General features: G+C 47.9%; 1 protein-coding gene and 1 non-coding gene across 3 annotated transcripts in view; one reads left to right on the top strand and one right to left on the bottom strand.

Annotated features, from left to right (window-relative positions):
• LOC126548450 (uncharacterized) overlaps positions 1-26,393 on the bottom strand; it is a 350,331-nt gene that overhangs the window by 9,570 nt on the left and 314,368 nt on the right. For both annotated transcript variants that reach the window (XM_050196636.2, XM_055063639.1), the window contains 9 exons: positions 24,057-24,266; positions 23,224-23,337; positions 22,293-22,509; positions 20,610-20,789; positions 19,382-19,526; positions 18,414-18,677; positions 16,567-16,851; positions 6,350-6,448; positions 2,066-3,536 (listed from right to left, as the gene is read on the bottom strand). In XM_050196636.2, coding sequence (XP_050052593.1) covers positions 2,066-3,536; positions 6,350-6,448; positions 16,567-16,851; positions 18,414-18,677; positions 19,382-19,526; positions 20,610-20,789; positions 22,293-22,509; positions 23,224-23,337; positions 24,057-24,266 — 2,985 coding nt within the window. The remainder of the gene's footprint in view (positions 1-2,065; positions 3,537-6,349; positions 6,449-16,566; positions 16,852-18,413; positions 18,678-19,381; positions 19,527-20,609; positions 20,790-22,292; positions 22,510-23,223; positions 23,338-24,056; positions 24,267-26,393) is intronic.
• LOC126548676 (U2 spliceosomal RNA) lies at positions 24,819-25,001 on the top strand. Its single transcript, XR_007603014.1, has one exon. It is a non-coding gene; the product is annotated as a U2 spliceosomal RNA (small nuclear RNA).

Genomic DNA, 26,393 nt, shown 5'->3' with positions numbered 1-26,393 from the left:
GTAAAATCGCGCGCTCTCCGGTGGGCCTGCTCGTTAGGATTACATCCAAGCGGGTTAATTGAGCTATCTAGATGGGCTGGGAGCCACGAGATGTGGTATCCACCTCGGCTGCTCTCCCTAGTTCTTTGAAGTGCTTTAATCACAATACTGTTCGCCTGTTCCGATACGAGGGCGGACGAGAAGGATCTAACCGCCATGCGCGAGTCCGAGAAGATGATAGCGAGAACTTTTGAGCTGTGAAAAGCCAGAGCGATCGCCGCTTCCTCTGCCAGATGGGCAAACTTCGTATAAACAGAGGCTACATTGACGAAATTGCCCTCCGCGTCTATACCACCGAGACAGCGAACTTATCCCCACTGTCATATCTGACAGCATCAACAAAGAGGGCATCTAGTCTCTGCTGATTTATCTTTTTAAGGATGGACTTGGCTCTCGCGAATCTTCTACCCTCGTTATGCACTGGGTGGATGTTTCGCGGGACGGGGTCAACCATGATGCGAGTTCTGGTTTCCCGGGTTAAGCTAACTTTGGTCGCCGGTTCATGTCTGGGTTGGATTCCCGCTTCTTCTAAAATCTTGATCCCTGGCTTAGTGGATGAAAGTCATTATTTGAGCCGCTGTGTGAGCTTCTATTAGCTCATCGATAGTGTTATGGAGTCCTAGCTCCAGCAGCTTCTCAGTGCTTGTGGACTGCGGACTGCACGCACTTGAGGCCGGTTCTGATTAGGGAGTCGAGCTTGGCCTTTTTCGCTTTACTCCAATTCAGGTACGGCGCGATGTAGATAATATGACTCAGGAAGAATGCCTGATAAGCTCTGAGCAAATCGTCCTCTTTGAGACCGCCTCTTCGATTTGAGACCCGGGCTACACGTCTTAGGACATGACTAGCCTGTCCAGTGAGCCTGTTGAGGGCCGTCGAGTTACTGCCCTTGCCATCAAAGAGACCTAGAATCTTGACCAAGTCCATCCTCGGTATGGGATGCCCATTTTTAGCTCGAATTTCTATCGGCAGAGTTTCCAGAGGCGCAAGGTTTCTTACCGTACCCTGTCTGGACTCGCGGAATAACAGTAGCTCTGATTTAGCGGGGGAGAGTTCAAGGCCCGTGTTTGAAAGAAAATCTTCGGTAGCCTCCAACGCGCAGAAGCACCGAAATAACTCTGGCAGGGCGTGTGTCCGCCTCAGTTCAATAGCGTAGCAGACGACGCTCGCACTGGAGTGTGCTCTGCGCACATGTGAGCGCAATCGCTGATCTCACCATTCCTCACCGTTATAAGGCGCGATATTAGAGAGTTACAGCTCAGCGAGCCAGCGAGCCTAGCGGGCCTAGCGAGCCAGCGTAGACGCCAGTGCGCATGCGTGGTAAAACATGCGCAGTGGCGTCGACGCTGGCTCGCTGAGCTATAACCACTATGGCTGTGTTCTAATACTCGCCGTAGACGGCTAAGTAGACGGCTAAGCGGACAGCGGCCATCTTAAGTCTCATTCCAATTCTCATGAAGACGTCAGAGTAGACACCTTCGCGAAGACAGCATCGAAGTCAAAAACGATGCAGGCTACTTTCCTGTCCAAACAAGATGGCAGCTGAGCAGGACGTTTGGAAAGCCGATAGGAAGGTTGTCTGCGCACAAGAAAATGTAGACACGCTATCCTACGCCATTAATGTAAGCTACATCGTGTTTTTCATAGGTTCGCAGGCGCAAACACTTAAAATACAAAAATAATGTATGCTTTTCTCAACTTTTTCTTGTGGCCGCCAAGTGGCGTCACGTCGCAAAAGCGTCTTCCGTACGTCTTCCAGACGGCTAGAAACGCGTTCCATTACGTGCCCTTGAAGTTGTCTCGACTGTCTCCTTAGCTGTCTACGTAGACTGTCTCTCATGCTGGCCAGAATCGGAACACACCCTTTAACTCTCTATTGAAAATCCGAGAGGCTATACCTTGAAGTGCTGATGCTGTCCTGTACTCGTGTTTTGCATAACTATGCAAGGAAAACGTTGTAACCCTAGTGTTCACAAATGAGCATTTGTACACATCTTTCAGCTTATCAACAAATTCATTACCTTACCTTCTTGAATAAACCTTTTGCTTTCGTCGCAGCGACGATGGCTCACAGTCGTCCCTTCATCGAGGTTTCTTGGAAGCGAAGCGTGCGAGCTCATATGACATTCGTGCGCCGCAAGCTCGCACACAGTTTCTGAGCTTTCTGGCAGGCTCGTCGACACGCCGGAGTCCGACGGGCTCGAAATGGTGTCCTGCTGTTGCGGTTTGCAAGGCACACTAGAGGAGCGCTTGATACTGGTGCCGTTCGTAGGGGCATCGCCCAAATCGGCATTACCGGCGTCCATTGAGATGTCTTCCTCCGAAAATCTGAAGTCGCCTTTCAACTTTAGGCAGTCAGCTGACCTGTGAAAGGGGATCCGGTACAAATTTTCCATAGAACGGTTGTTCGGAGTGGAAGGCACTGAAGACGGCGGTGTAACATCGACCAAGTTCTGAGACCTAGCTCGGAACGGAAGCTTGTTAAACGTTGGTCGCCGTTCTCTGCCCATGGGGACGGCCTCTTCCGCCTCCGACATTTCTTCCGTTTCTTGGCGCCCATCGGCCGAGCTGGACCGTTTCTTCGTGAGCACCTTTCTTTTGGCGTCAGCGAGGGCTGATGGCTTGTCTGGCGTCTCGGTCGAGCGTTGCCTGCTGTTTGCGATGCTGCATTTGGGGCTGTTTTTCCAACTTGTCTCGGCTTCGGAAGACACGTCTTCTGGAAACTCTTCCTCACAAGGGAGTAAATATGGCATGAATGGCCGCAGTGGAAGCGGAGTTCTTTTTGTGTCCGAGCTTGTGGCATTGCTGCTGCCGCGATCGTTGTCGCACTTGCAAGGCTCGATTGGGCGCATGGCGATGTAGTTGCTGTCGCAGACGACGCTCACTTGCTCTGATGAACCGCGGAAGGACATCATTTCGTAGCTTTCGCCGATGGTACTTGACGAAGGAGAGCAGCGTGGAGCTGCCTTCTTCAAGGTCGCAGATTTTTCGGGGCTCTTGAACTGGTTTTGGTTTACTGAAGGGGAACCTGGCAGCATCACTTTCTTTTCGGAAGTGCTTTTCACGTCGTTTTCGGAGTCGCACTGTTCCGATAGAGAGGACAACGCGCAAGTGTTCTGGTACAGCGGCAAAGACTCTATGAAATGACAGTTCACATAGTCGGAGAAGTGGTCGGGCTTCTTACTGTCCGGCACGATACCAAGCATCCTGTTTCGCTTGCCTGGTTCCCTACATATAGTAGAGGGTGCGCAGCTGATCGAGCATTGTAGTGTAGCAGGCTGGCTTTCCTCGGAAGGTGTTCTTTGGAAACAGGGAACAAGATTTCCGGCCCAGAATGTTACTCGGTTGCACGTGCAAGCTGCTCTAACGTGGCTGCAAGCGTTAAGTTCTTGGCACATAGAGAGGGGGTCTGGCAAGAGGCTGTTGCCGCAGGAGCAAGCTAACGGTAGCCGAGCAGTCCTTGTTCCTTGACACGGCTCTTGCTGCGACACGTGCTCCTGGAGATGCAAGAAGAAAGGCAGTTTTGCTAACTGTTAGCGCATCATGGCACACCACTTTTTTAGTACTAATAGACCGGACGACATGTATCGCTAGACGGAGCAGAGAGGAAGGGGCTCTGAGGTAAACGAGATGCACACCTCTTTGCTTTCCTACATAGTCGTGAAAGAAATAAGGGGATACAAAAGACACAAAGGGGGAGGGGGGGGTCAAATAAACGCTGCATGCACACGCGTGGATGAACTGCAATACTATAAGCGGTCAATGAGACCTGCCAGCCGGGACACTAGCAGGACTCGAGTGGTCTTCTATGGCTGAGACCTCAACGCTGTTACGGTGTTTACGCATCTAAAGCTCCCGGGAGAGCAATTGTCACAGCTGGCTTCTTCGCTACAACATTGTTTATGAGGGTAAGCCTGCTTGTGTACTTTTATTCGCTTTAAAAGCGATACCACGGCATCGGCATAAAAACGACATAAAAACCACGGCATATAAATGCTACCACGGCGTCTGCCGGCATCGAACCCGAGCGATCTTAATAATGAGACCAGTACTCAACAGATTGCATCGTCATAATATGGGATATTTGTGTCCACTATGAGGGACGGTGTGTGCACCGGTGGACACCAGCTATATTACCAGAAAATGCGTGGAGCAGTACGATTTTATCACCGAATTGCTTACGAAACTTACAAAGCGTTGCCTGTGAAGTCTGAAACAAAGGATATAGTGGAACAAGTGCATTGTTAACAATTCTCAACAAAAGTTGTCCCGTGACCGACGTCCCTCAAGCGACATGTGGCGACGTGTCTAACGCCCCTGTCACACGGGCAAACTAAAGTTCCCCGTGGTAGCATCTGTTAACTTAAAAATGCGTGCACAATAATAGTTTGTTATTGTTAGAAACAGCATTTAGAAACAAGCGACGACAGCGACGGGGACTTGACCAGTACCTGTCCAAGCGACGCGTTCCGCCAAACGAGTGCGTGGCCATGACCCAGCGTGGTCGTAAACAGGCCGAGAGCGAGAGTAGTTTTTTTGCAGTGTGGCAGGTTTTATTACCTTGTAACGTTAGCAAGTAAGAAAAAAATATTATAAATTACTGCTGACTGTGCCTTTTACTTATTTTTTGCTCATTGCTAACGAGGCTACACACTTGGCCGCCGCGAAGTGTGTTCGCCTAACACGCTCGCCGATGAGTGCGCTCGTCCCCGTGTGGCAGCCTGCGAATGACACTAGCGGCGAAGTGCACTCGCTAAATGTGCACTTAAGTTTCCCCTGTGACAGGGGTACTGCACCGCCTCTGCACGTATTACAGAACTGTGGAGCGCACTTCGTTCATGACGCGCGGGGAGCTCACGCTGCGCAATCCAGAGCGCAGGTTTTATTCTGAGTGAAGTCGAATTACGTTTACTCTTTTAACCGATCAGCCAGGACGAGGCAGGTAAGCGCGCGTCTCCAATTCCAGCTCAGCCATTGCTGCGCGTGGCGCGCCTGAGCGCAGCCGCGCACGCCATACATCTTGGAGGTAATCTGCGGTGGATACAGAGGCGACGTAAGCCGACATGGCCTGTGGCTTTGTATGCGCCGTGTTCTCGCGCGCCGATAGTATTGGAGATCGCGTAACCTTAAGTTTCGGAGACGCGTTGAAGCTAGGGGCAGCAAGATGTTTTCGCTCGCCGCTGCTGCCGCTCTTCACCACACCAGCGTTCGGACAGCGAGCGTCCGCAGTCATCCACTGAGATGTGTTCTTGTTTGCCTGTGCATGTGTGACACCGTGCTTGTTAAATGAGTTAGTAAGCGAATGTTTGCTGCAACTTATACGGCCGATAATGCATTCTCTACGCGCTCTAAATGCGTCCTATGCGGTTTCTGTTAATCTACAATTGTGGTATAGCGGTTATCAGAACATGCCCAAGCCGTAGTACCGTCTTGATAAGAGCTATAAAAGTTCTTGAATAAAGACACATTCGTTCCTGCCTGGTTCCTGCGTTCGTGTCTTCCGTGGTCACGATAGAACAATTATACGGAATACCTTACATTTAATTATTATCTTAACACTGATGCTCTTGTAGCCATAGTTCTCTTTTTCCCTTATGATGAACTAGTAAAGCGGACTTCAAAAGCAGAAAGTCCTTATTACAGCATTGGCATTACGCGGTGAGTGATCAACATCGCGTCGTTACACGTAACAGAATTCTTAACAATTGCATGTTGGCTTTTAAGTTAATTTGTAGCCACTCCTTCACATCGGTCGCTACGACACATGACTTTGCTTTCTTCGTGCAGCCAGCGAGTGACGGGTGATGCATTTTAGCGGCATCTTTAGCAGAGTGTCAGAAGCTGGCGAAATGCTTGCGGAAATAAATGTTCATGTCTATTTATTCTGCTCGGCTCCTATGGACGCTTGTTTCAAATAGGATTTCGATGGCTAGAGTGGAATAGAATGGCAGTAATATTATGTATTGCCATACAAGCACTTTACTCCTTTAAGAGAGCCCCTCACACGCCACCTTACGTAACAATAAAGTTTTGTCTTATGTTATAGGGTTCTCCAGAATGTAGAGTGTAGCAGTCTCATATTGCATATATGCTATCAAAAAGACTGTGTGGATCACATCTAGCTTTTCTTTTACATGGGTAGCACACGAGTAGCGGTTTATCCTCTTCTTTCAAGGATATCTGTATAAAACGAAGGAACCAGGTGATAACATTGGTAGGGCAGGTAATAATATCGCGTTCAATGACTAGATGCATAACTACCTGCACCCACTCTTGTGACAATGTGGAGCTATAAACAACACTACATTACCTTATATTTCTTGGGGACGTCGTAGTGCATCGCGGCGTCGATGTTGGTGTCGCTCGACGGTAGGTCAGGAGTGATGTCGGCGGCATTTTTGGACTGTTCCTGAAATGCAGACAACGATGACAAAGTGAGCGACTGAAATGAGAAATTCTTGGCAGATCTGTGCCCTCCACACTATGCTGTGACTGGCGAAAGCCAGAATAATTTTTCTAAACTGAATGACGACTGGCATCGTCGTTCACAAAGTTGTCGCACCTTCATTGCTATATCGGGTGTTTCACGTAACTTGTGCCAAGGAATTAAAAGAAAGTGGTTAGCCGCACCTGAATAAAACTAATCGCATATGGTTTGCCGTCATGTGGCGCTCCTTAGAGTATTTCTAACATTTTGCTTAATTAGTTAATGAACTAAGATGAATTATGCAAAATTTTTAATATTCACTTTAGGGTCAAGTGCGTTTCGTTGCGTTGAAAGAGGGGGTTCAGAAACGACCGATCCCATTTTTTGTGGCAACGTACGTGTATAGTACGTGCTGCGTGGCGATCTTTTTCAGCGTTTAAAGAAAGCCCGCGAAATATGAAATAAAACCAGGTGGCTGCGCTTGTGCGCTATCGTACTGCAACGCTCTCAACCGTGCGTCGAGCCTACCGCTTATCAAGGACGACGGCGCTTCCTTGGCGTGTGCCACCGCCAAAGATGCTGACGCACTGTGAAGCCGAAGCCTAGAGCCGCGGCCGCTCACTTCGCCGCGGTCCGCGCGCACGGTTCTTTCGCACGAAGCGCGGTAGAGAGCGCTGCAATACGATAGCTCACGAGCGCAGTGACGTGGTTTTATTTCATATTTCGCGGGCTTTAGTTAAACGCCGAAAAAAATCGCCACGTGTCATCTGGAGGCAGACAACGACATTGCTGTTCTAATCGGCATCCGAGATGGGCGGCACTGCGGCCCTGCACTTTATTGAGGATAGCGCCGCACGACCTCGAGATCAAGCCGACACAAAACTCGGCACGGCGATAAGCAGGGTATGGTGGTCATGCTCCACGCACCTTGCGATGCGAAATAAAGGTCACTGTTCCGCGTGAGTGTGGCGCACAGCTGCAGGAACTATGAATAGAAGGGAATGTCGCGAGGCCGTGGCAGCGGCAGAATTCGATTGCTGATAATGCCGTTATTACAAGACGCACTCAAAAACTTGTTGCTAGAGATGGTTCGCGTGAAGAAGCCCAATATAATACACATTGCACACATTTCGTAAAAGGCATTGCAGGGCGTCTTTAAGTGGTGGTCCTGTATATGATACGGGAGCCCCATATGCAGGAACAGCATAAGAACTCATCCACGCTATGTTTGCGTCCTCAGTCCTTCGGTACTGCTACGTCTCGCGTGTGCGCGGGCGAATTTCCGTGATCGCCACAGGCAGAGGAGAATAGTTATCGAGGTGAAACTTTGCAAGGAACCGAGCAGACAGTGTTTAGATATTGGTAGAAAGCCTAAGAAAGTGGGCAGGGCTAAATGGTGGAAGAGGTGCAGGGAGGTCGGAAACTTTTGTTTCCTGCTACTCCGTTAAATTCGTAAATAGATTGGTTGAGCCACTATGGGCGGTTAATAATATCGAATATAAAACACGAATACTGAAGCGAAGAAATAAAGCAGATATTTTTATTAACACTGCTTCGTAAGCTACAAGTGCCCCGCAATTAATTGCTAGTTTTTCAATAAAGACGCTAGCAGAAGCCTGCGGGCTGTATTAAACAATCCTCACAAGCAGACGAAAATATTTACCAAGGTGAAACTTTCCAGGAACCAAGTAGCCCTTGTGTATATGCTAGTTAGCTCCATGACGAGAATGTGGTCAAATTGTCAAATAAAATGGCACTCACCTAAGGTTCAAAAGGAAATAAAACATATAGTGACATTTCGAGAGCGCTACGGGTCCCTTGTTCACAATGAATATGAGCGCAAGAGGGGCCTATTATTTATGTTATGTGGCGCACAGTGCGCATGTATATCTTGGGTAGGTTAGCCCGTGTCCGGTTAATCGCGTTTCTGGTCGTTTGAATATGTAAAGATTCTAAGAGTAGTCTTAAAGATAGGCGCTTCTATGTCGCGATTATGCTTCCAGCATCCCAATCGATGAAGTGGTTAGTAGTCTGTGATGATCCGCCAAGGCGTTTGAATTTGCATTGACTTTCCTGACATCGTTATGATGCTCCTTAATCGTTCTTTTAAAATGCCCAGTTTCACCTATGCTGGATGCGTCCCAACTCTTGCACGGAATTAACCCTGGAAACACTGACCTTTCTGAAGGGTCTTTCCCGCGTACGAGCTTCTTTGTTTGTCGGCACGTGTGCGATTTTTCTGTCACACACGTGTGCACACGTGTGTGATTGCATTTGAGAGAGAGCTCACTCAGTCATAGCAGGTGTAATTGTCATAGCAGGTGTAACTCAGACTGGTGCTCACCGAGTTATGATGCCTAAAAACATGCAATTTCTCCTTTTGCAGAAAATTTCCGCTTGCTCGGTTATATTCCCTCTGTATTAGACACGTACGGCCCAGACGGCAAAACAAAGGAATATCCAAACCTTTTAACCACGGTGGAGCGTGTCAGTCTGCATACGAAGCGCAAGCGCGGGAGATAGAGGCAAACGCAGGAGCCACCTACAAGTGGAGCGGGCTCGAGCGGTCTCGGGTGCCGCAAGTATAGGGGGTCATTTTCGTACCCTATTGGCCAAACACCATCTGCTACGGGCCCACTACGAATGTATGGAGCGAGCACGATTGCAAAATTAGACCGTAAGACCCTCACTAGGTGTGAGATAAGTTAGGCGTGTAAGCTTTCTAATGTGTGAATAAATGAAACTTGTGCATGGCGGAGCAACTGCGAAATGCGGTTTGCTGGAATTCAAATGTCCCGCTGATCGATCCGGAGCGTAGTGCTGATATGTGCCGCTAGACGGAGCTTCAGCTGAATCCCCATTGGGTTTTGCCATAGAGCGAGCAAAAGAAAGGATCGCGGAAAATGCCCAACTAAATGACGTGCTAGAGAGAAAAGCGGCAGGTCTAGCCCAGCGCTTGGCAAAGAGGGTAGACGACTTGCGCAAGATGTTCCCTCAGGTGCAGATCGTGGTGTGCATGGTGCCGGAGGTGCCTGTACGTCACAGTCACGTACAAAGAACCGCTATGGCTGCTAATAAGGCTTTATAGACAATGAGCCGACAGAAAGGTTTCGAGGTTGTGGAAGTAAACAGGGAAGTGCGAAGGTATGGTGGTTTTCAACGAGACGGGACGCACTTCAATCACAGGCTTGGACGAGAAGTGGGCTGGCGACTTGCTGGTCGCGCGGTTGCTATTTTTGGGGGGCCCACAGCCGCTCAGGAGGCCAGTGTAGGTAGTAATGAAGAAGGTCCCCTAGGGGAACCTCAGAATAGCATCGCTGTCAATAACAGAAAAAGAAGAAAAACAAGAGCTAGCCATACAATAGGCTATATAAACATGCACGGCGCTAGAAGAAAGGAAAATTGGGCAGAGATTGAGGAGCAGTTAAATAGAGAACAAATAGGGGTGTATGCGGTTACAGAAACGCACCTTAGAGACTTGCAAGAGCCTCCAGTGATTGAGATTTATATTTGGGAAGGGTGCAACAGAACTGAATCGGAAAGAAAGAGAGGAGAAGTCAGAATGCTCATCCATCAGGGAGCCAAATGGAAAAGAGTAAATTGAAACTGTAAAGAACATCTTTGGTTTAATGCACAATGAGTGGAAAGAAAACTTGCCTGGGCTTAACGAATTTGTGGACCGGAAATAATTACAGAGAGAAGAATCAAGAGTTAGTGCTGACATTAAAGGTTTCGTGAATGATTCCGAAATTATCCTATTAGGTTACATCCCCCATACAGGTACAGGATCAAGATGGTTATACCGACAACCACGGGAAGCCAATGTTAAATCTTTGTGAGCAACCTAACCTCCTTATCCTGACTACAGGGCCCAAGTGTGGTGGGCAGACCATGTGGGAAGTGGGAAACCGGCAGTCGATCATTGGTTACTGTGTGATGACAGAAGGAATTTATTATAAGTTGAGAGAAATGATCATTGACGAGGAAGGGCACAGCAGCATAGGGAGTGACCACAAACGCATCATTTTGAAAATGGGATATGTAGTTGGGAAAGAGAGCAAGGAGCGAAGAATGGTCAGTCCAAATTTGAACGCTCAACAAAAAAGTCGTAGTTTCATCCGAAAGGCGAAGCACTGATTGCAATAGCACATCAGTAGATAGCTATACGAAGTAAGGATAGCAGTTTTATTCGGCCGTATAAACTTGTAAACATTCGCTTACTAAATAAATTAACAATGATATAATATGTAAGCGCGACTGAACAAGGACGTAGAAAGAAACACACACAGAGACAGCGCTGTATCTGTTTGTTCCTTTCTACGACCTCGTTCAGTCACGCTTACACATTCTATCATGGATTCAAACCAAATAGCCCGCCAACGTGTTTTACCTAAATTAACGAGCACGGTGTCACGTGCGCACGGGTAAACATGAACACATCTCGCTCGATGACAGCGGAAACTGTCTGTGGAAACGCTGGAGTTAGGAATCGCGGCAGCAGCTGCGATCGAATTGACCATCGTGCATCTCTCGCTAGAGCGCGAACGAAACGACGAAAGCATACCGCATACGAAGCTACCGGCACAACGCACACTCTGCGAACATCGCAGAACACTTTGGAAACGAGGCCCGCGTGGGCGCGCACTTTGGCCACGTCGCAAATCGCCTTCAAGATACGGCGTTCGCACGGCCTCCCCGTAAGCAGTGCTCCCGGAGAACACCTCCCCGACCCCACCCTCGCCTCACTCCCGTGCCTCGCGAGAGACAGGAGAGGGCACGATTCCGGCCCGCCTTCCTGGCCCGCGTTCGCCGGCTCACCCCCGCAAAATTTCACTCGCACATACAGCATACGGCGCGCGGCGACGATTTTTGCACTTTATACGGAAGCTCACGGCGACGGCGATACCGTAGGCAGAAATGCACCTGGAGTGTCCATATAACTACCATCGCAATAACATAGTCACAAGAGTCGAGGAAGAAATTGGCAAATGGCCAAGCATTGAGGGGGAATATAGTGAGCTTCTAAGTTTAATTACGCAGAAATACGGAAAGAGAAGCAACATGGCTCGTTGTTGCGACATGGCAACAAAGACCGTCAAGCGGAAAATCAGAGAGGCTGAGAAAACTCTCATGGGTGGCGGCAATGGAAAAGAAACCTGCTATGAGTAATTACTTCAGAGGAAAAAACGAAATCATGAAAGAAACAATCTATGATTACTCAAAGAGAAGCTCATTACTTTTCGAAGCGAGATTAGGATGCTTTAGAATACTCACCTATAAAGCGGGATACAACAAGGAAGAAGAAGCATATGCTTGCTGCCGTAAAGCTAGGGAAACGATGGAACATGTTTTATTAGAATGTCAAAATATCTGCTCAGCGGCCGATTTAGGCACCTCCGCCCTCCTTGAAGCCCTTGCGTTCAGCGAGAGTATGGGGAAAGTCACCATGTCCGCAATAGAGATTAGTAAGAGGCGATTGGAAGATTGGTGGAAGAAAAGTAGGCAAACTGAGAAATAACGGAGGCGTGCAAAAACAAAGTTCCCGATAGAGATTCAGAAAGTTTGATGATGGGAATTCTTCGTGTTCTTTTCTTTTCTTTAACGTAGGTAGAACATTAGGCAATATAATAATAGCAGCTTGGTGGTACAACCTACCGCCCCGTTACAGAGGAGACGCTCATAGCATCCATTGTGAAGTGGTGTGACTGCCAGCCAGCAGTCACACCACTTCGCAACGTGCTACGACTGTGGATTGTTGCGACGCCTGTTTCTCGAACCTCGACCGGCGTTACAATTAGGTAGCGCGGCGCTGTCGGCAGGCTGCAGGCGTCCGGTAGACCATGGTGACCAGGCAGGGACGAGACGATGTCTAGTGCGAAACTTGCACTGTTTATTCAATGGTTGGTGAAGGATATAGAAGAAGAGAATGAATGAATTGAAAATACATTGCGGCGCCGCTTATATAGGCCCGCTAAAATCGTAGGCGGGATCTTGCTCACGTCAATGTCACGTGACATGCATTGAGTCTGGTCGGGGATGGGCGGCTGATCCTTTCTCCTAGGCGACGTTGCACGTGCTTGCCTCCTCTGGCGGCAACCCGCGGGTCCTGTTTGGTTCGCGGAAAGGGCCTCCCCTAGAGTCGGAGAGTTCGTGAAAAGGGTTCTCCACTAGAGTCGCACACACATAAAGGGACCTGTCATCACTGCGAGGCACCTGCCAGACCGGCAACCACTCGAGACAACCATAGCAAATTAGAGATCCATCCTCCGTTTCGATTAGGCATGGTCTTTGAGCATCCTTTTTGCCCGGGGTGTTACATGCCAATTGTAACAGCATGGAATTTGGGTGCGCGCTTTCAACCTGAAGTGGGACGTCACGCGTGAACTACTCGTCTTGCATCCTTTTAAATGCGTAAGCATTTCTATTCCAGGCCAACGAGGAAACCAGTCCGTCTGTCCGCCCGTCCGTCCGTTCATGCGTGACGTAAGATGATCGCTTTCAAGACAGGGCCCGCAGCAGCGAGCGAATTGACCTTCGTGCTGCCTCTCGCTTCAACGCGAACTAAGTGCCGAGAAAAAAGCGCACACGAAGCTATTATCATTCGGTGCACTCTGTGCCTATCGCAGATCGCTTTCACGATAGGGTACGTACATGCGTTCCATACGCCGCCGCCCTCTGAGTACGGTTGATCCCGGTTGATAATGGTTCGACGCAGGGATAAGGCGCTAAGAGCGATAACGGCGTTTAATGATCGGAACGTCATCAGTGCACCTTGCGCCGCTACCTGTTGTAGTTTGCTTGCATTATCAATTAACCTTGCGCCGCCGTCTGCAGCAGTTCGTGTCGCCGCAGCGCTGTCGTTTATACTGGTAGGATCGAGTGTCGAAACAACAATGACACAGGGCTAAGTGGAGTTAAGCAAGTGGTCCATGTTTCATGTTTTTTCGTGTTTTATAGCCGCTTAGGTTTATTTTTTATGTCTGTGGGATAGCCGGCTGTTCCCTGATTTACACGACTTAACAACTTGAGTGAAAGAAAGAGAGAGAAAAGACACGAGTCTTCATCGCACTTTCGCATGCACTAAGCCCGGTGCAGCATATCTAAAGTTGGACACTCAAGTTTGTCGCCTTAAGTAACTGTAGAAAAGCTGGAATGGCTTTATGGGCTGATGAGTTGTTAGGTTAGGCCAGGCTCCCAAGACCTTTGCTTCTGCAAATGGCCCATCGTCCAGCCTATTCAAGGCATACTGGAGAGTCTGGTGTTGTTTATCGAAGCGAGAACAGTGGCACAGAAGATGATTGATGGTCTCTTCACACTTGTATTTAGTATATAGTGCACATGGGTGTGTCCGCCATTCCAATGCGATAGTTGTAGCAGTTAGTGAAGGCTTTTCCTTCCCATCGCCTACACAGTAGTGTTACGTCACGTCGTGAGATGTCTGTTGGTAATAGCAGTTTCAGCGATGGGTCGAGGTTGTGTAATCGACGGTTAGCGTTATGCGGAGTATACCAGTAATTCAATGTGATGGTATGCGCGAGACTGCGAAGTTCTCTTGCAGTGCCTACTCTCGATAACGGTATAAGCAGTGTCGGCGCTCCAGCCTGTGCACGTCGGGCAGCGTCATCGGCGAGGTGATTTCTAACAATGCCACAATGCCTCAGCAGCCACTGAGAGATTATATCATGTCCTCGCTCAGAAGCGCAATGACAAATTTCGTCGATATGGGACACCAGTTGGACGTAATTGCCACTTCGTAAACCTCGCAAGTTTTGGAGGGCTGCTTTCGAATCACAAAGTATTGCCCATTTGCTAGGCGGTCCTTTTTCAATGTATTCCGCAGCAGCGCGAAGAGTGGTGAGTTCGGAACCTGTAGATGTCGTGACGTGTGAAGTCTTAAACTTGATGGCGACCGATCGAGATGATATAACAATAGCGCCCGTCGAACTTTCCGAGACCAAACCGTCGGTGTAAACATGGATTCTGTTAGCGTGCGAACTATGTAAAATCTCTAATGGGACCTGCTTGAGAGCCGCAGAGGTCAGGCTAGCCTTCTTCGCACTTCCTGGAACAGAAAGGTACACAGGAGGCTTTTTAAGGCACCACAGAGGAGATGGCGTTCTTGTTGCGGGCGACTATCTCAATGACAAAGAGTGCTAGTTAGCTGAAATTGATCTGGAAAACGCTCCCGTGGGTCTTTTCTCCGACAAGCGAGCGAGATGGTGATCAGGAACTCTGGATATAAGGCGAGCATGTTGGTGCCAAGAACACATGCACTAGCCAAGAATAAAAGAAAAATAATAATTTTTCTTTTATTCTTGGCGAGCGCACCTTTTCTTGGCACCAATATGTTTCCTCGCCAGACGAGTTTTCGTCGAACAATTGACTATGACTAAGGCGAACATGCTACCGGAGTACGTTGACAGCTATATGAGCCGTTATCGGTTGGTCTCTCGTGATGGAAATTGTTGCTACGGTTGAAGCACATCAAGGTAGCCCTGAGTTGTTCGAAGAACTTGGCCTTGAATCCTTTGTAGGACATGGGTGTTAGTTTTGCTGGCATTAGACAGTACTCATGCGCTATATCGCAAGTATCTTAGGAAGTTCGTTCTATATAGTTGAAACATAGATGCCACGGGAGTGCCCCACGTTTTACCTGCGAGCAACCTTAGAATATGGGCGATAGAGGAAAGCCTCTCCTTCAAGTATGAGATGTGGGGGCTCCATGAAAGGTCTGTCGATAATAATGCCTAGTAATCGGTGAGATTCTGCGTATGAAGTGGTTTGGTGGTCAATAGATATGCGGCACCAGGTCATGGGCACTAAGGTGCACTTCTCGGTCGAAATGCTGAGGCCTTGAGCACGCAGGTACGATGATTTTAAGGTCACTGCTTTTTGGAGCCGTGTACGCACTTGGAGACGTGTGACTGTCGAGGCTCAGATGTACATGTCGTCAGCATATACGGAAAGGTTGGCTGTATGTGGTAGAACCTCGGCAAGTCCAATGATGGAAAGGTGGACCAAAGTGGGGCTGAGAACCCCGCCCTGCGGCCGGGACGCCACGGCAAGTGTAATGGTCAGCGATTCGGCCATCAGCACTTTGCGCAAAGAAGGATCTCATGAATAGATAGCTCCGAATCCACCGAAACATTCGTCCACCAAACCCATCTTTTCAAGGGCATCAAGATTAACTTCATGCGTTACATTATCATGGGCGCCTTTCACATCGAGGAAAAGCGCAACCAATATACATTTGGGATGTTTTACATCGGTACCATCCTGAATCCGTATTCACACAAAAAGGTTCTTACTCTAATATTTTTAATTAGAGCATTTGCCAGCCGATTGTTGTGTTGGAAGGAAGGAAGGAAGGAAGGAAGGAAGGAAGGAAGGAAGGAAGGAAGGAAGGAAGGAAGGAAGGAAGGAAGGAAGGAAGGAAGGAATGGAATGAGTAGCACATATTATTAACGAAGGCAGCCAGCCAATTGCAAAGATCACTTACGAAGTAAAAGCTTTGTGTGAAGCGGCGGGCATTTGATGCATCCTCTAGACAGCCATGCCTGGCATGATTGACTCTTCTGCCGTGTAGACTTACAAGGTATAATAAAGCATACCCTGGGCGAACCTTTGAAAATGCCCAACGTCGAATTAGTAATATTGGGAACTGAACAACATAAAGCATCCCATTAGAATTTGAAATCAAAAAGATTTGCACACTTGTGCGATTTTCAACGGTTTCATAATATAATGAATACAAAAAATTAATGCTATTCCCAGCCATTAAAATCCAGCTGGAGCTGCTGTTGGCAGCATTTGACGATGTCGTAGAAAGAAATATGGCTAATTAGTGTTCCTTCTTCTGTTAGCATATGATTTTTAACAGAAACTGTATTACAGTTCCATCTGGGCAGCATATCGTATGTTACAACTTTAGATTCTGGAGTTCCGTTTCTAAAATTAACGTTTAACCGACAAACGCCTGCACTGGAGGCAATATCGCACAGATAAACAATACTACAAAAATTTATGCCCGGGAATTCTGCAAATTTGAAATTTCAAAGATCGAACTGTGCGGTTGTCCAATAAGCAGACTACATTCTTACCTTCAGGTAGAGATTAGCCAATGCTGCTCGTGGGACGTCGTAGTTTGGGTACTGCAGTCGTACGTTGCACGTGCACGGAGGCCTCGGCTGCGGCGTGGAACGTTTGGGTGACGCAAGCGGGGAGTCGCTGGAACCGGAGCGCGCCAGAGGGGTTTCGGGACACGGCTGTGTGCCACGGGCACTGCAGATGCAAGGCGCCGCACCGAAGCCATGGACCCCCGGCAACATAGAGTCCACCACGGGAGATGGCGTCGCTCCGGAGGACGGACGGACGCCCGGATAGTTCTGTGAGACAAGTCAACTAAGCCTACATACGGCACTGGACCACGGAAAGATTCCCAGCAAGTACCTTTATCAGGCTGTAACTTGCATTGACTTGTTAACTTCTTATACTGCGTGTTAGACAGCGAGCGGGAAAGTTTGAGCCAAGGAGCGTCAATAAATGATACAGGTGCATTTCGTTTTACTAGAAAACCTTTCTCGTTACGGTAACCCTTCACTCGTCACTCGTCAGTGGTCGTCGATGCGACCACTGACGAACTGAAATGGTTGTATACATACATGTACGGCGTTAGGGACTTGAGCCATGACGGAAACCATATTACATTTATTCTGACCACCTGGATTCTTTACCATGCACAGGATTTTATTCACATGGGAAGTTTTGCATTGCGCACCCATCAAAGTAGGGTTGAATATGAAATCTGCGACCGAAGAAGTGGTCGTATGACGAGACGGCTCCAGAGTTTGCGGCCGCTGTCAAGAAAAATCAAGTCCCAACTTTATTTACAATACACCCTGCAGCGCCGAAGCATTATAGCAGGGGAGTGGGTACAACATAAAGTGACTAGCACGAGAATATAATCACATAAAAGGGAGGGATGACAAAGGAGCAATGCATCAAGATAAAAATAAGTACACGAAAAAAGTAAATGAAAAACAGTACAAGAAAAAAGTTCATTCAGCCTGCAGTCATTGGTTTGGAAGACGATTGCAATTACAAATCATTGATTAGTCTTAAAAATGCATCCCGGGGGGCACTCACAACTTCAACTGGCAACTTATTCCATTCAGAAATACTGCGGGGAAAAAAAGAAAACTTCATATAGTTTGTTTTGCAGGAAATTTCACGTATTTTGAAACTGTGGTCTCTTCTGTTTGAGATATACTGTGGTGCTTTAAGGTGTTTTAGCTTGTCAATGCCTGTCGCGTCAGTGTATATTGCGTGCAGAAGTTTCAGTCGGTGCTTCTGGCGTCTTATCTGTAGCGGCTCTAGTCCGATGTGTTTCTTTATTGCTGTTATGCTTGCGTGTCTGGAGTACTGCTTTGATATAAACCTGGCAGCGCGGTTTTGTATGCCTTCTAACTTATCAATCAGGTACCGCTGGTGGGGATCCCACAAGGCGGTGGCATATTTTAATTGCGGCCTTACCAGCGACTTATATGCTATGGTTTTAAGAATCTGAGGGGCAGTTCTAAGGGTTCGTATAAGTAGGTTAAGCATTTTCCCGGCTTTCCTGACGGTCATATCAATATGGCTGGAAAAGGACAGATCAGCAGTTAGATGAACACCTAAGTATTTAATTTCGTTAACCTTCCTGAGCATGGAATCTCCCAGTTTGTAAGTAGGTTCATTAGTGATTTTAGATTTAGTGAATGTTACCTGGTAACATTTATCAGTATTCAGGCTAAGTTCCCAGTTTTGACACCAGGAGGCTATGCTGTTGAGGTCCTGCTGGAGTACGTCTATATCATGTTGATTGCGAATGGATCTGTAAACAATGCAGTATCTGCGAAAAGTCTAATTAATTTGTGAGGAAATGTGTGAAGCGATGTCATTGACTTACTCTGAATAGTTCGGCGTCCGTGTGGATGACGCTTCGAGGCTGGTCGTACAGAGACTCCAGGAAGCTCCGTGGCACGTTGTACTCGGACGAGCTAGTGCTGGCGCCGCTGGTGCTGGCACTGCTTGTGCCACTGCTCTGGGAGCAGAGCGACGCGCGGTCTGAGGGTTTGCCACCGCGGCCGCCGTTCGCTTGAGGCGCCACTCCACTGGCTGGCCGGCTTCCGGAGTCTGCGACGCCTGGCGACCTTCCGTGCACGCCGGTCGTCTGGCGGAAGAGCCAGGGTTTGCACGACGCTTTTCTTGACTGACTCAACTCTTTCATATCGCTTTTGTTCACTTTACTCAAATTATATCGAGCCCCCCCCCCCCCCCCCCCCAACACCATTTCGTCTTCACCTTTTTTTTGAAAGCTTAATCAGTACAATCTTTGTTCTTTCCGATTAATTTATTTCCTTGCCTTACCAAAATTATGCCACACGTTGTTGAAGCTTAATTTTGCCCCGGAATGTTTTGCTGGCGCAGGCGAGGTAGCTATACATTTCTCGTTAATTTTCTTTTTTCTGCCTGCGATTAACAGGACTCTAACGAAAGGGGCGCGTGTTACTGCAGTTAACTGTCATCGAGAAAAGTTTGGTGTATCATGCTTGACCTCAAGGTGGTTGCAACGTGAATTCTTTGTGAACGTTTACGCCCTGTGAAATGCTTCCTGACTTGGGCGCCTGGGGGCAAATGCACGAACTCTCCTCTCGTAAACACTGTACGCCGTTTACGGGCCGCATTGGATAACATTATAAAATCGATCTTGATTGACTGGATCCTGGTCTTAGGAACCAATCTATATAGCGTGCGATCCGTTTCGTGAACATGACTCAGTTTTTTGCTACACGCGAAGGTTACAAGATATCCTAAAACAAAACATGCAGCACCGGCATTCACACAGCCTACATGAGTGACCGCTACAATGCATACCCATGCCTGCTGTTGGTGCGTCTTGAGGTCCGCTGTCCATTGCGGAGCGAACCATCGGCTGCCGTCCGGAGATCTGCCACTCTGGCTGGGAAAGCTACAACGGGCGCAGTAGTGACGTCCGCATTTTCCGCAGTGGGTGTATGTCCTGCAGGAAAAGCCACGCTTATAGAGTCTCACATGTAGTACATATGATATTTTGTTTCCTTACTTCGTTATGGGCTTACGTCTAGATGGCCTGGTAATGTCATTATTTTTGTTATTTTTCTTGGCGAAGATTTTCGTATAGCTGGCAGTTTAAGTGGTCAAACTTCCCGTGTTTCACAGCTAGTAAAGAAGTAGACGTCGCACCTGAACAGACGCGAATAAAATCACAGGTCTCAGTATCTATCATTTATCGCCACAAGCAACACGGTGTGCTTTTACGTTTCACACAGATACGGCAGCGCGCGTCTGACGTGAAGATATGGACGCATTGTTGACAAAACAGGAAAAGGGCGGGAAGAAGGCAGAGTTGTAGGAGCAATACAGATACATCAGGCGAAAACAAAATGACACATCAAGCAGGGTATGCAGCTATAGCCTGCAAAGTTATAGCCGGTAGCCTTTCACGATTTCCCAGAGCAAAATATTGCTTATTCTCAACATGCGTCAAATATCATGGTAATACCGATAACCTGGGAAGAGAACAAATAATTCTGCGGCAATATGGCCGTGTGTACCTGAGAATATCTTTCTGTAGGCATCGCAATACTCGGGAACAGAAAGAGTCAAGCGCTAACAACACGCACGCTCGATGCAAAGTTTTGTAAGTGCGAACAACCTGCCATAAAACCGGTTGTAAGCGGTTCCTTAGTGATTTCAAAGCGTAAACATAGCATGGAGCGCACGAACATGCAGATGTGGCATTTTCCAGCGGGCTGTAGACCATTCCAGATAAAAGTCCTGGGCGGCACTATGAGTGTGGGGCTGTTAATGTGCAAACAATCCTGTTGCACTAATGAACCTACGCTGTTGGGCAAACTCGCAAAGGGTGCGGCCTCAAGCGTACACGACGCTCTGCGAGCACTCCTACTTTGTTTTGTAGTGCGTAATCACGATAAAATATTCATATTAACAGCCAAGAGGTTTCAACATTTTGGTGCCCGTCGACCGTGGGAATGGCCTGAAGGAACGGGCAGGTCTTGGGTCAACGAGGAGAACGCGGCGAGCCACGATTATGACTTCTTACCATACTGCGGGAGCGCTGCCAGAGACAGGCAGAGGGCTGCTGACTTGGTTGTCAGAGGTCTCTTTCGTACCCAAGGGTTCTTGAATGTCGCTGATTGTCAGTGACACTGTGTCTGCGCTCTCAGCGTCACTGGAAGACACGCTGGGTGCGGGACCGCCTTGTGACACGCACGAAGGCCACCTGCGGTACGCACAGCCAAGCGATTAGTTCTCCGTTTTAACAGCATACTGAGTAGCTTCAGTTCCCTTTCACCTTCAAGCATTTCCCCTCTCGTGTTTACAGTGCAAGGCGATATACTTTTGCATGGTGCATCGATATTTGCAATCACGGGAAGCGGACATGCGTGAACCTACAAGGCATAGAATTCACGAAGGTTTCCGTTTGTATGTGGCGTTTGCTAATGGCCGGCATTTCGATGGGGGTGAAATACGGAAACGTCCGTGCACCATGCATTGCGTGCGCGTTAAAGAACCCCAGGTGGGCAAAATTTATCCGGAGTCACCCACTATACAGAGAGGGTCATAATCATATCTTGGGTTTAGCACGTAAAACCCGAGAATATAATTTTTCCAGCGAAGCTGTATATTGCTAGCCGATTCTTCTATCCGCCCGTCCGTCTGTCACCTGTACGACGAAAACTACTCAGACAATGCCGATCAGTCCTTTGGCACGGATGCTTTCGTCATGGCCGACAAATAAAGGCGTGTAATTTCTAACTGTTCAGTGTAGTCTAAATAGTTCTCCGAGAAAGAGAGCACTTTACAGGCTCCAAGGCTCGCCTTCGGACAACGTAAAACGAACCAATGTGCGCTGTTCTTCAGTGCAGCCAAGTGGAGCAGCCATTACTTTTCCCAACGTTAGACCCAACTGAACTGATGAAGCTTGTCCAGATTTGGACATCACTGAATGGAGATGTAGCGACTCGTCTGCATAGCACTGATAACAGAATAAGCCGAGCAGAATTTTCCTATATAGTGAACAAAAGTGCGAATAAGTTTTGATGCGCCCTTGTAATATTATTCGGTAAGAAGTGGCAAGGGTAAAGCATGACCTGCCCCTTCCCTGCGTTGAAGGTTGCATTGCAAGAAGCAGCCGGAAATGGCATGAAACTACCTCCCCCCGGCCTGCCCCAAACACACACATTTTTGTTGACCTCTATCGTTGCTTACCCTGTTCTCTTTTTTAATGTTAGTGTATAAATTAATATATTACATTAATTGAAGCAGTGCCATTCTCCCTAACGCGAAATTATTATTATTATTATTATTATTATTATTATTATTATTATTATTATTATTATTATTATTATTAATCTCTCCCATACGCGTTTTCTGCCATTTTTGCAACGGTCCCAGGCAGGCACGTACGTGCCTGATTGCCTGTTGAGTGCGCATGGGGGCCACTTATTTATAAAGATTGCTCGGTCGTTGCACTTCTGCAAAATAAGCAAATTCGGGAAGAGGGAACTTAGCATGAAACCTTCCTGCCAGCAGGCTTGCTCTTTTTCCCCTAGTTACTTTTCATTCCGTTTGATGCGCGGGATGTTGAGTGATCGAGTCTCTAGATAAGAGTGTGCGAGACGATCAACGAGAGAGAATGAAGAAAACTAAATAAAATAAAATCGGGGCACGAAAAGCGAGCGCGGCAGAGGAGGAAGGAAGCGTGCTCGAATGAGCAACGCACCTGTAGTGGACCTTGCAGAAAGTCCTCGAGCGGAAGAAGTCATCGGGCGTGGGTGCGTCGCCGGCGAAGCGCACTATCTCGAAGCAGGCATCGCAGGAGCCCACGTCCGAGCAGCCCGAGCTCAGCAGCGGCCTGCGGGACTCGCTGCTGCTGCACTGGCTCGACTCCTGGGCCCGAGAACGGGGCTGCAGCGACATCCGCGACGGCGTCTCCATGGCTGCACGACAAGGCCAGCTCGCTCAGTGTACCTAGCTCGGAAGCGCAGCGTGGAGGGAAATCAATTTCACTGATGCAACGCGAGACGAGCGCTCGCCCTGAGCTTGTGCCGCAGCTTGAAGGAGTCCAGAAAGCGGAAGCAAAGCAGAAAGGGGGCGCCTCCAGATAGTGCTTAAACTTCCTCGCAATTTTCTATACAACGGCATTGGTTGCCGGTGTTTGTAACGCACGATGGAGATCGTAGATCGTACGTATAGAAAAAAAAAAAAAACGGTTCTCGGGGGTTCGAGAGGCAGACGGCTGCCAAATAACGCTTTTGCCTCATGACGGCCAGTATTGCAGATTACATATTAATTTATACTTCCAGGTGCAAGGCTCTATAGGTTCGTCCTTTGAAAAAAATGGCAACATGTTTAAAAAAACAAGACTATTTATTTATTTGTTTGTTTGTTTGTTTGTCGTCAGGATAACAACGAGACATTGGGGAAAGTTTGCGCGAACCTGCTTTCAGGCGCCTGTGATAAGTTTGTACACCTAGTAGCTCTCGTTTCTAAGTCTCGTCGTGCCGTAGCAACAACGGGAAGTTATTTGAAGCTTGCTCTTGCGCAGACATTGCATCTAAGTCACGAGCTGCGTCGAAAAGAACAGAAATGGGCGTCGCTGCCTCCGGCAGGGAATCGCCGGAAGCAGCAGCAGCAAAGAACAGCAGGCCGACCTGAAGCCTTGCAGGGCAGTTTCCTGCGCGCGGCCAGCTTCCCTCGGGACGCCGCTTCGAAGGCCTCGGCCAGTTCTTCAGCCTGGTTGGTGTGGAGCACGTGCAGCCCTTCGCCTGCGCAACACGTCGGTGAGTCGCGACACGTCCCGGCGCTGCTCATAAGTCACTACGGCAATCGCAAATAAAGCCAGTCGGTGAATGCAAGGCGCTCCCGAGCATGAACAACAGAACTGTGGTCACCATGCGATTCGCACTATCACCCTCCGCATCCAGTACTGCCACAGCGTAACTTGGTTTAAACTCAGGATCTGTTATGCAACGATCACATAAGTTCGATAGCGCGTTTGAACAACGGACGACGACACAGGACGCTATTCGTGCGCACTACATAACAAACGTAATGGTGCCAAAAAAACTACCCGTCAGCGCATCCTCAGAGGATAACGAAATGAAATGCCGTTTTTCTTTCTAATGGTGTGAAAGCAGATGATCTGGCTGGAATGGTTCTTAGAGAAGGTGGCTTTTGTCGAATCATTAGAGAAGCTAAGCAAGCCACCTGCAACAACTGCGGAGAATAACTCATGTTTGATTAGGTTACCAGTAATTTCTGATAATTTTATGAGGTATTCCAGGACGTTGCTCCAGACCGGTGCCAACGTTTCGACAGGTGAACTTGCTTTCGTGCACTTCTTATTCACATAGAGCCCGAACCAGTCTCCGTCATTTAACTTTCTTCATTTACATTACAGCAACGTGTTTGTCAAGCAAGCGGCCTACTCTTATAGGAGAACATCATGCGTAGTCTTTCGCGCAGAAAAGGAAGCCCAGCGCACCCTTGCCGCATTTGGAACCTCCCTCGAAGCAGAATTTCCCGTCGACCAGTCCGAATCGACGCAGTTCTTTCAGGGGCCAGCTGCCCAAAAGGCGAGGCGGTACTCCCGACGTCATGCAGAACAGGTGGTCTTGCAAGTGTAGTCGCGCCGGGCCGCTCGCCAGCTTCGCGCGGCCCGGCGCGTGCCAAATCTGCACCAGAAACTGCTGCACTGCGTGAAAAAATTTAAAAAAAAAATTCAGAGCCCTTCCACTCCGTGAAGAAGGATGACCAGCGAAGCTGTGCTGTGTGATAACTACATTGATTGAATAAAAACACATACACATTACTTCAAAAGGATAGACAGTTGGGCGAGTTGGTACGGTAACATGTTTTTGGCTTCTAGCGCGAAGTGAAACACGGACACAGAAAGGCGCTCGTCCTGTCTGCTCCTTTCTGTGTCCGTGTTTCACTTCGCGCTAGAAGCCAAAATCATGTTACACATTACTTCGTTGTTGTTCTCGCCTTTTACTTCTCTTACTTCGTCACCATGGTGATCATTGCTTTGTGGTCACTGCGACACACTGCAATCGGTTGCACTTGCGCAATGGCCACGCTCTGGCCGAATGTCAGATCCGATACAAAACCGGTGGTCGGCACATTCACTTCAGCGTAACCTCTCACTCCAAACCTTTCCAACACGAAGGAGATTAACCACTTTCCATCGTTGCACCGAAACTTCACCAAAAAATTAGTTTTGACAAAGAGGGGGTGGTGTGAACGTAGACGTGGCCGACGCGGGCCAAAGTGTAGTATCTGTTCTTATCAGCTTAATATTTGATAGGGGTTGTATTTGGACCTAAGATCTTAAACTTATTTTGCGAGTTGGCGGTGGGCTTAAAACCTGCTAAACCTACTCCGCGGGTCGGCCTGGTATTGCCCTATCTTCGGTATCGGCCTACATATTGGGAGAAATTCTCGATCTTCCCGGCTCGATAGACGCACGCAATTTTTCCCCAGAACCTAGCCATTTACAGCTTCGATGTAACGGTCAATGGCAGCGTCTTGGGATCAGATAGGCCGTACTAGCTGCGTTTACCCTACCGCCACACTCTATTATGTCTTCATTTATTTTTTGCTTCATCCCATATCACATAGATAACGAGAGATAGGCGCGCCGTGGGGATTCGTTCAAAAGGAACAGGCATAAGAACATTAAGCTTAATTTTATCATTGGAACTCAGGGAAGTGAAAACAATGAGAGCGATTAGATTATGTTATCAAGAGACAGAAACATATAGGGTGATCATTTTTAAGTGTTTATGGAATTTTTTAAAGTCGCCTGTGGCAGATACCGTAATTCTTGTTCTTCAGCTCGATTATTCGAAGACATTACGAGCACGAAAAATCGAAACACATATTTAATTAATTAGCAGAGATTAACTAATTGTCTTAATTAATTTGCGGCACATATTGCAATTTACGAATTCTAGCCGGTGAACTTGCTAGACTTATCCACTTGAAATGAATTTCCAGAATGACACCAGTTTGGAGAAATTACTTCACAAAGTGTGGAACGAAATACATGTGCGTTCCAATTACTTTTGTGCTTCAATGCATAAAAGAGCGTTTTGTTAAAAAGGTAAGTGGAACAACACTGCATCCTTACGGCAAGTTTGATGAGCACATCTCCAAACTGGCGTCATTCTGGAAATTCATTCCAAGTAGATCTACTTGGAATGAATTTCCAGAAAGACGCCAGTTGCACTCGCTGAATTTGCAAGGCGTATCGATACACCTTGCAAATTCAGCGTTTGCAAGGCGTATCGATACACCTTGCAAATTCAGCGAGTGCAATTCGTAAATTGCAATATGTGCCGTAAATAATTCAAAAGATTATTAGTGATTTTTTTTAATTATTTGAATATGAGTTTCAATTTCTCGTGCAAGTATAATGTCCGCCTCTCAAGGACTAGAATTAAGTTATCAGCAACAGCCTACCTTTAAAAATTCCAGAAGACTGAAAAATGATCACCCTGTCTATTGGAATATTACCATAACAGTCAACGGCTATGTCAAATGAGGAATGCAGAGAGAGGGCGTCTAAGCAGTGCATAAACACGTTCACACAGTCCGCTATATAGAACACGTAGCGCCTAGAATACGCCAGTGTAGTGCGCACAATGAGAGTAAGGTGCTGTACAACTCCTCCTACAATTGTTTAATCCCGTCACTAACGAAGCAAAATATAAGTGGCAATTACGTTCCCCGCCTGCTTTCTCTCGACAAAACCATGGGACCTCGGTCAACAAGTGCACCAATCGCGCCATAAGGTGCTCTTTAGAGCAGATCTCGGAAG

This window comes from Dermacentor andersoni, chromosome 1, assembly GCF_023375885.2.
Source record: "Dermacentor andersoni chromosome 1, qqDerAnde1_hic_scaffold, whole genome shotgun sequence".
Lineage (NCBI taxonomy): Eukaryota > Metazoa > Arthropoda > Arachnida > Ixodida > Ixodidae > Dermacentor > Dermacentor andersoni.
Note: the sequence above shows the minus strand (reverse complement) of the source record. Positions and strands in the feature narration are given on the sequence as shown.